A 9,690-nucleotide genomic window follows, 5' to 3' on the forward strand; every position below is an offset into this window, starting at 1 on the left:
GAACGGCATTGACGGCTCTCTTTGTTTCTAGTGTATGTTCCCGATGAATGGGAAGTGCCTCGCGAGAAGATCACCATGTGCCGGGAGCTTGGGCAGGGCTCCTTTGGAATGGTATATGAGGGGATAGCAAAGGGCGTGGTGAAGGATGAGCCAGAAACTCGGGTGGCCATCAAAACGGTCAATGAGTCCGCCAGCATGCGGGAGCGGATCGAGTTCCTAAATGAGGCCTCGGTGATGAAGGAGTTCAACTGTCACCATGTGGTAAGTGACTTGAAGATGACCAGGGCTGATCTTAACAGCGCCATGTCCACTGGCGTGGTGACGACAGTGCACGGCTTGGTTGACTAGTTCCAGAAATGACTTGTGATGAGTTGATAGGGATAGCTGTTGTTCCACAGTTTGCATCCAAATTGGTTTCCAAACCCTTCCCCAAGCTTGTGGATATGGGTTCCAGTTTGGGGCCTCTCCTAATCAATAGCCAGGGTTTTAAATGGTTAATGATAGCCTGACTTTGTGTCCGTAAGTGCTGGGTAATCATAACTCTTCCCTTTCAGGTACGATTGCTTGGAGTTGTCTCTCAAGGCCAACCCACTCTGGTTATTATGGAACTGATGACACGCGGGGATCTCAAGAGCTACCTGAGGTCTCTGCGGCCAGACACTGAGGTGAGCAGCAGGTGGCAGGGTGTATGTGTACATGTGTATGCACACGTGTGTTTGTTTAATCCTCTTGCAAGGGAAGGTGAGAAGTTCAGCATGCTAGTCTTACCCTTGCTCTCAGTTTCCCAAGCTGTTGGGAGCAGCTGTTGTTTGTTTATGGTGTCAACCTTCCTGCCCTCCAGTTGGCCCATTCACCTGCACTGGGTTGGCTGGCAAAGCAGCTGAGCCTTATGGGCTGATGCTTTACTTTAAACTAGGTGTATCGGTGTGTGGATTCAGACCTTTTCACATGCTTCACTTTCATCCCATCTTATTTTCTTCTCCCCTCCCCTTGATTTTTAAAGGTCGTGGCCCTGTCTCTGCTAAATCGCATATTAGGTACAAGCAGACAGTTGCAAAATATAGGGCTAGCCCTCAATTCTTTTTTAGCTTGTAAACATTAAAGCCGAGGCCCTTACTCAGCAGCTGCTTCAAGATTCTTTGCTCTGTGATCATTCTCCTTTCTAATCGGTGTATCCTGTGCAGTTTACTTCTTGTGAGCAGCCAGATAACGCAGGATCCCAGTAACTGAAGCATCAGTTTTGCCAGTGTATTGCTTTGTGTTCTGGGGTGTTTATAACAACTGCCCTGGAAGATCATCTGCTGCTGAGTTCAGTCGGCTATTTGCTCATCTCCCCCTTTATCTATATGAAGCAGCTTAACTGGGGGAGATGTAACCTACTTGTGTCCTGTCCTAGTGTCACTAAATGTCTTATCCAGATTGGAATACACTCTTCTTTCCTTAATCTGACTTTTGATAAAGCTGCAAAACAACATGATAGTCTGAAACATGCATGAGTTTGGGTAATTGTTCATGAAGTAACCCCACACGCAACCTTTTTGTTTTTTTATGTTAATTATGAACAAGCTTAATTATGAATGAGCCCTTTGCAGTTGACACTAATATTTAGCCTTACATGTGATGTTTAATATTTAGCCTGTCAGTCCAACAGATGAAATGACTCTTGTACATGTCAGGGTCTGAAAGGTTAGGAAAGAATACTGCTAGGTCACTTCCTGCTCTTCCAGGATAGCAGGGTGTGTATAAAATGTGTTCACCCGCTGTTTCGTTAGCAAGCACTTCTGACATAAATAATTTACTACAACAGAGTGAGAACACCTGGTTTGTGCGAAAGAGAATGAATCCTGAGAGCATTTCATATAACAAAAGGCAGGTTGCTTAAATATGCTTCTGACCCCATCATTTGATGGCAATTAGGAATGGATTTGCATCTGAGGAAGCATTCAGCTGAGGCTGTTTTTATTAAGATGCAGGTTGTGGATTAAATTGAAGAGCTTTGCTTAAGAGTTAAGGTAGCTGAATGCTGTAGCATAGGAGACAGAGGGCAGTGATGGTATTAATAATAAGGGAATGACCAAAATGTTGGGTGCCATCTACTCTGTTTTTTTCGCTCTTTGCTTATACAGCTATTGTCCTCATCCCAGAAGTAGCCTATTAAATGGGTAATGGTGTGACTTAACTGCTGCTTCCCTTTCAGCCTTGGTCTGTGAAACAGGCCCTGAACAGGGAAGAACTGATATCCTACAATCCTCCTCATACTTCAATGCGCTCTGGCACCATTGGGTGGCAGGTTCCCTGCCAACTCACTGGTGCGTGTTCCTTAGCCACTGATTTCACATGCTCTTCTAACCCTTACGTCTTTACAAAGGTTCCCACCTGTGTTTGTCCAGTAATGTGCAAACTTTCATTGAATTTCCATGGGTTTTCTCAATTCCAGCTATTGTGGGACTTTTTTGGTGGGGTCAATTGTATTTTGAAATTAGGGATCTTGGAAGTATCCAGAGTAAAGGAGCAGAGAGATTCATAGTAGCAAGTACTCAATGTTTATATATTAGAAATGTTAAACAAATGTTAATTAACCTTCAGGTCAACCCTGAGACTGGTAACCCCCCAAGCTGAGGTAGAGTTTTGATCTGTGTGTAGAGTATTGGTTAGAGACCGAGTCAGGATTGGAGATGACTAGATCTATACTTAGCAGTGCTATGGTAGGCTTGCTGTGTAACCAGAGGATGACTTTCAGCCAAGTACACACTGAAACAAGTTACACCTGTGTGTGACTGTGCTGAACTACATGCAACAATCTCAGACTTCATCCTGCGAACAGTGATGATGATGACTTAAGCTGTGTATACCTTTATTTGATTGCAAGTGAAATCCATTTTCTAAGCAATTGTCCCAGGGACCTTATCGCTTTTGTAGGTCTATGCAAGTAGCTCAAGAGTAGCATCAGATCACCAAACAAGGGAGAGGAGGAATAATTTATCATCCTGTAATGTTTTCTGTTTTGTTTACACTGATAGAAAAGCTGCCACCCAAAAGGTCTGCAAAAACTATCTCGCTTCATCTCTTTAAAATGTTGTGGGGTGGAGGAAAAGGAATTTTGACACTAAATTTGACCTGGTTTGCTTTCTTTCTTCCTTTTCTTTTTTTTGTTTTTTTGGGTTTTTTGGTATATCCATGAAAATAGAACATGCAGCTATGCTGGAGCTAATTGGAGGCCCTGTTTTGTAGCAAAGCTTGATGTGGCTGAAGAGGGAACACATGATTTTCCCACTAAGTAGATGCTATGGTCTCTGTAATCATAAGTTTCAGTTCACATTTGTTCTGATTTCTTGTCAGATTGACTTGCGATGATCCAAATTAAGAAAAGCCTGTTGCTGCTTTTGAAGGGGAAACAGTTGCTTCTTCCCCCTTCCTTCCAACCCCACCCATCTCACGCCTTATTTCTCCTTGATCTTGCTCAGAATAACCCTGGCCAGGCGCCTCCAACTCTGAAGAAGATGATTCAGATGGCAGGAGAGATCGCAGACGGCATGGCTTACCTCAACGCCAACAAATTTGTTCACAGGGATCTTGCTGCAAGAAATTGCATGGTGGCTGAAGACTTCACTGTGAAAATTGGAGGTGTGTTTTCATGCGTTTCAGCTGTGCTTAAACAAGTGGGAAACTCGAATATAATATGGTCAGTGTGGAAAACAGAGGAATTCTTGAAGCTGTTAGTAGGAAGACTCATTCTAAAAATAATTCCAGGAAATGGATGCAATTTATCCAAAAACCTGCTTCATTTTAGGGCCTCTGTTTGATGCTGAATTGAAACATTTGCAGTGCTTCTGTTTGATGCTGCACAGTGGAGAGATGTGGAAGAGAGGGCAGGTTTAAAACATATCCTGCAGTGCAAGATGTGTGCAGGTGTAAACGCCTCAGCCATCTGGGTTAGGTCCTAAAGGAACGGTTGCCAGTAGTATCTAATTATGGCAGGGGAGGGGTTTGCAGCACATACAGATAATCCCACCTGCTGTTTATTGACTTGGGAAGGAGCATTTTAGGATTACGTTCAAGCCTTTTCGGGTTTGAAGTGGAATGCAGGGGTTGGCTCCTGCTGGAGGCTTTTCAATCTGAGCTGGAATTCTGCTCTCCAGATTACAGAAATGGCTTTCCTGCTGCTGTGCTAAGATACCCTTTTCTACTCCTGCCCCCAAAATAGAGTCGGATGAAATTTCAGATTATTCTCTGGGGAGACTGACTTCAGCCTTTGGTAGTTTTTTTTGAGTGGTGCATATTAAAATAGTGTGTAACAGCATGCTTTCTGTTGTAGGAAACTGATTCTTGGAGTATAAACCTAGCAGGGCTTGGAGTGTGTTAACTAAGATGGTCCAAGAAATATGCAAGAAGCAAATTTTTGACTTTTTTTTATTGGATCAACAATATAGTTGGGAGAGATGTTAGACAAGCTTCCAGGCATAAAGTGCCGTTTCCGAGGTCTGCTATAATCTGAGTCAGTTTGATATGGCAGCTCAGGGAAGCATCATAGGTAGGGGTGCACCGATAAAGACCCCACCTGTGTGCAACCCAACATCTTCGCAGCACCCCTGGTGCTCAGGCCCCTTCTGCGTGCAGAGCATTGCCGTGGCAGCAGGAGTTTGTAATGGTCCTTTTGTTGTTGAGCGTGGCACCCTGTGACTGCTCCACAGCTCCCCTTTCCTCTCCTGTTGCTTGCTGGGACTTAGTGTGCTGCAGGCTCAGGCCAGTGGCAGGGCACGGGGACCGGACTACACTTGCCAGGGAGCTCTGGGCATGTACCCATAATTATCAGGTACAACAACCAAAAAAAGCTGATAACATTTCTCCTTTTATCGGTGCCATTAGGCTCCTCCCAAACACTTAACAATGTGTTAGGCTCTAAAAGACTCACTTTTTTTGCTCTTTAAAACTTTAAATGATTACCTGTGCAAGCATTTAATCAGTAATTATCTATACTGTTCTTATGTGATACTGAAAACCCCTTCACATCCAGAGAGTTTGGTTCATCTTGAGTCAACATGCTAATCCAGACTGTTTAGAACACAGAAGGTTTTTTGTTGAGTGCTTGCAAGGAGAGCATCTTAATGTTCCTCGCATCTCTGTTACTTACTTGCATTACCTTGTATAGGATTTTTCCAGTTAATCCAGATGAAAGTCACCCTGGCTTGCGGGACTGTCTTTGGAGTGGCAGAGAGAGCCCTGAAGCTGTTCTCTAACTCTGTGCATGGAGTATGGTGGGAGAAACAGCTGCTATCCCAAGCCACACACTGAAGTAATAGCCATGGGGGATTGCCAAGGCTGGAAGAGTTCTCTCCTCCCTTTGCTGCATTTCACCCTGAAACAGCTGGAATCCTTTGGGTTCATGCTGGTGAAGTGAATTTCCCCCTTACCTTGTAGTTTCAGCAAAAGAAGCTGTTCCCTAGGGGTGATGATAATTTAAGTAACATCAGATCCCTCTACTTAGTTAACTTTCCAGCCAGGTTACTGTTAGTTTAAGGTGGTTTGTTCGTAGCCTAACATTTTCCATGTAGCAATTGATGAACAAATGCGGACTTTTTAAAAAAAAATCCAGAAGTAACTTTGAGTGGAGCATGAAATAGGTGGGCGATGTTTGAGCCAAGTCTTGCAAGCGCTTACACGTGTTTCCTGTTTCAGGTCTAGTGTCCAAGCTGAGCAGTGTAACTACTTGTGCTTTCCAATAATGAAGAGAAGCATCTTCTACAAGATCTGAATAGACTCTTAAGGGAAATTGAATCAAAGTTTTGGGGATAAAAAGGGGAAATTCTAAAATAGATTTTTTTTTCCATCTGGTCATTTCAAGTAGAACACTTCAGGTCACGGCTGTGAGTGGTCTGACTTAGAGAGTGGTCCGGCATTGAAACAGGCAGCCCAGAGAAGTTGTGGAGTCTCCATGCTTGAACGCTTTCAGAAGCAAGTTATACTGTTGCCTGGGATGGCTTAATCAGGATGAATCTACCTTGAGCAGGGGGCTGGACTAGATGACACTGTGAGGTCCTTCCAGCCCTACTTTCCTATGATCCTAAGTACTCTAGTGCAACCAACCTTTTTAGATTTTTTTTTTTTTTTTTTTTTTTTTTTTTTTTTTTTTTTTTTTTTTTTTTTTTTTTTTTTTTTTAAGGGGCAAAGAATCATTGACTTCAGCACATGCAGAGCTCAGCTGCTTCTTGCGTAATCAGTTTATGATGTTAGTTATGGAAAAAATGTCTTAATCTGTATGTGATAAACATGGGTGGCACTGACTCACTGGTATCTCTGTAGCCAGGATCCACACGCTCCCTTGTGGAACCGAGTGACACCATCCCTGAGGCAATACTAGTCTAGTCCTAGAAAACACCCCCCACGCCCAACCTTTCAAGACTCTTCTTGATTTCTGTGGGAACAGAACTAAGTCAATGGCAAAATTCCCATTAGTTCCAATGGGAGTGACACGTATGTGAAGTATTCGTGCAAAATAAACCATGCTGACAAATCCCAGATGCTTGCCATGATTCTCAGTTGGTTTCATTCGACAGGTTTTTTGGGGATATTTTTAAAACTATTTTGGTGCATAACAACACACACAGTATGTTTCTGCTTCTTGTTTTAGATTTTGGCATGACAAGAGATATATATGAGACAGATTATTATCGGAAAGGAGGGAAGGGCTTGCTGCCGGTCCGCTGGATGTCCCCGGAATCACTGAAGGATGGAGTCTTCACAACGCACTCTGATGTCTGGTAACAAGAAGTGGCTTTTTAATAACATTTTAGACTTTCTTGTTTTGGACTTCCATTAGGTTTTTCCTTACGGATTAGAACAAACACCCGATATCCACAAAGGTTCTCTTATTTTTATCTACCATGATATATTCTATTTCGCACTGTTCCCATTGCAGATTCTCTGTTAGAAACCGCATAGGCCAAATTCTGCTCTCAGATGCATGCAAGGCTCCCATAAACATCTGCAGGAGGAGGAAATGTGTGTAGAAGGGCCGAGTCTGAAATTGTATTCCAAGTCTGAAGAGGTGGTGTGTTACCTGCCTGGGTGCAGGACAGTCAGCTGCACGCAGCAAAAACTGGTGCTGCCACCTAGAAAAGGGACTGGTTATTCCCAATCCACCATCCTCAAGGAAAGCATCAAGTAGACATAAGGGTTCTGACCTGATTTTTATCAAAACCTTCTTTGTATACAGCTGCTTTCTTCCATAAGGAGTAGAGAGAACATGTATGCACTGATATTTTTCATTGGAATTATCCTTGGTGTATTTCCTCCTTTGTTTGGGGCATCGTTTGATTGCCTAATATACCACAAGACAGAAATCCTCCCTTAAAAATGTATTTTGGAGTAGACATGCCCAGGAAGTTACTAATAGAGGAGTTTAGAAAAACAAGGATATGCCTTTTAGAAGAAATGCTCTGTGAACAGCCTGATTTTCAGAGTTGTGTAGATAGGTGTCCAGCCTCTGAAGTAAATGGAGGGCTTGACACGGGATGATTATGTACTGGCAAAAACTTTCGCCCCTTAGTCTCTCATGGTTTCTCTGCCTTCCTAACAAGAGGTTTTATTGCTGATGGGTTACAGAATTGGCAGCTTGTTGCCTCCAGGTGTCTAGAAGCCAGGAGAGAAAGTATTTAAGTAGTAAACTATATGATTTTTAAACAGCTTGAGGATTTTGCAGTCAGTAGACTGTAGTTCTCCCCAACCTCAGCTTGGAGTGAAAGGTTCGTAGTTGGCATTATGTAAGAGGCAACAAAGCAAAGCATCAGAGCGTCTCCTGGAAACTTTTAGTCGCAGGTCACGATTTTTATACAGCCAGCAACCTCTCAACCTACCACGCCAGTGTGTTCTGGAGAAGTGACAAACTGTGGATCCAGCTAAAAACCCTCTGAATACTGTCGACAAAAGCAAGCAAGTATAGAAGTGAGATTTGCCATTTTAGCCACATCTTGCAGTTTTTTGTATGGAACCGTTCATTCCGGGTTAGGTCTGGAGAAAGCACAATTACACACCTACCACTTGTGAGGCAATGGGTTGCATTTCCGGTGGTCCTGCTCTGAATGTGAAGGCCAGGAGCAACTTCTCAGAGCAGGCAGGACTTTGAAGCCTAATGTGTCATCCAAAGATCCCACACACAGCGAGCCAACTGGAACTAAGCAGGTCGCAATTGTGGAGTACAGCAATGTGACTGGCACGCTTTCATTGTCAATCAGTAACTTGTGAATCCAGCAGCAACCCCCAGCTGTCATTTAGACGGAATGGACTGTGCTTGATTGGTTACTTTACTTGGAACCATACAATTTATTCTGTTTGCTTAGTTTTCCTTCTAAAAATACCGATTAAGCAGCATACTACTGGAACAAAACCTCAGATTCCAGGCAGAAAGTCTTCGAAAGGACAAGGCACAAATTATTTAACTTAAGGATGAATTCAAGTTTGGTTTCTTTTGAGGGGAATGTATGCTTCTTGTAATCCATCAGTCACTCAAGCCAAAGCAAAGCTATGTGAATATTGCCGCAGCTTAATGGCGACGCAGCTCGTAAGCCCAAAACAAGGCACCTTCACCACAGCTGCAAAACTTGGAGAGTCAACAGCGAGTCACCAAAGACAGGGCTGGTAGATGCCAACCTTAAAAACAAGGGATATGTCTTTGATATAGTTCTAAAAATAGAGACTGTTTTGATGCTACTGTACTACAGTTTGTACGGGAGGAACTTTCAAGCTGAGTAGGTGTGGGCACACGGCTTTCAAATGCATAGCTTTTGTTTGCAGAGTCGAGGCAGAAATAGATCTTCGCTTCCTTGAAAGGAATTTCTTGGTAGTGGACTTCTATAGCTATCAATCGTGTATAAAAAGGGAAAAATGAATTCTACGGTCCCAGAAAGAAATCACATGTTGTGGAGCAGCCTCCCAATTATTATTGTCATACAAAGAGGTTTCTCTTAGGATGAGTTTAATATCTAACCCTAGAATAATTTTCTAGATATTTATCTGTGACTCTTCAAATCTTACTATGTAGGTATAATAGCCAAATTCTGAAGAGTTGGTTAAACAAAGGGAAATGTACTGTGTTTGGATGATGTGGACTTTCACATTCAACCAGCCACATTCAGAAGCCTTAAATTCAAAGATTTGAGCCCACATTCTTGAAGCCCAACTTATCACTGTCATGAAATACTCAGTGTCTTGTTATCTGATCTGCTTGTGGGTAAAACAGCCATTCCAGTCAGTTTTTAAATAACTTGTAAAGCAGACCAGATGCTATACATTAAAGCCTTCCTGATGCCAGGAAAATCACCTGATTCCTAGCAGTGCTCAGACTTTGAAGTTGCTTCACGCAAACAATATTGTTTAGGTATTTTTGTGGCTATTCCCCATTGTTCAAAACATAAAAATGCTGAGACTGTTTTTCTTTTCCTTGCCTTTCGCTGGGATGTTGTGACATCTGGTTCCACATTCTTAGACGCTGTTTCTGGAAGCCAAAATGTCAAAAAGACAAAACTGTGCAAATGGTCAGACTTCAGGATTTATAAACTGTAAGGTGAAATGGCAGACTGCAAAAGAGTGTCTGGAGGATTTGAAGGGTGGGGCTTGACTTTGGTAATTCTCTGCTTTATTGCTCTTGAGGACTGAAGAATGAGGTAACTGGAGACGCTCTCTTCCCCCCCCCCC

At 42.9% G+C, this 9,690-nt stretch overlaps 1 protein-coding gene across 1 annotated transcript in view; it reads left to right on the plus strand.

The window, feature by feature from the left end:
* The window catches only part of IGF1R (insulin like growth factor 1 receptor), a 296,066-nt gene that overhangs the window by 275,541 nt on the left and 10,835 nt on the right, over positions 1–9,690 (plus strand). Inside the window, exons 17-20 of the mRNA XM_019504019.1 lie at positions 75–261; positions 555–665; positions 3,465–3,624; positions 6,629–6,758. Coding sequence (XP_019359564.1) covers positions 75–261; positions 555–665; positions 3,465–3,624; positions 6,629–6,758 — 588 coding nt within the window. The remainder of the gene's footprint in view (positions 1–74; positions 262–554; positions 666–3,464; positions 3,625–6,628; positions 6,759–9,690) is intronic.

The sequence above is a fragment of the Gavialis gangeticus genome, unplaced genomic scaffold (genome assembly GCF_001723915.1).
Source record: "Gavialis gangeticus isolate Ggan-Ray unplaced genomic scaffold, GavGan_comp1, whole genome shotgun sequence".
Lineage (NCBI taxonomy): Eukaryota > Metazoa > Chordata > Crocodylia > Gavialidae > Gavialis > Gavialis gangeticus.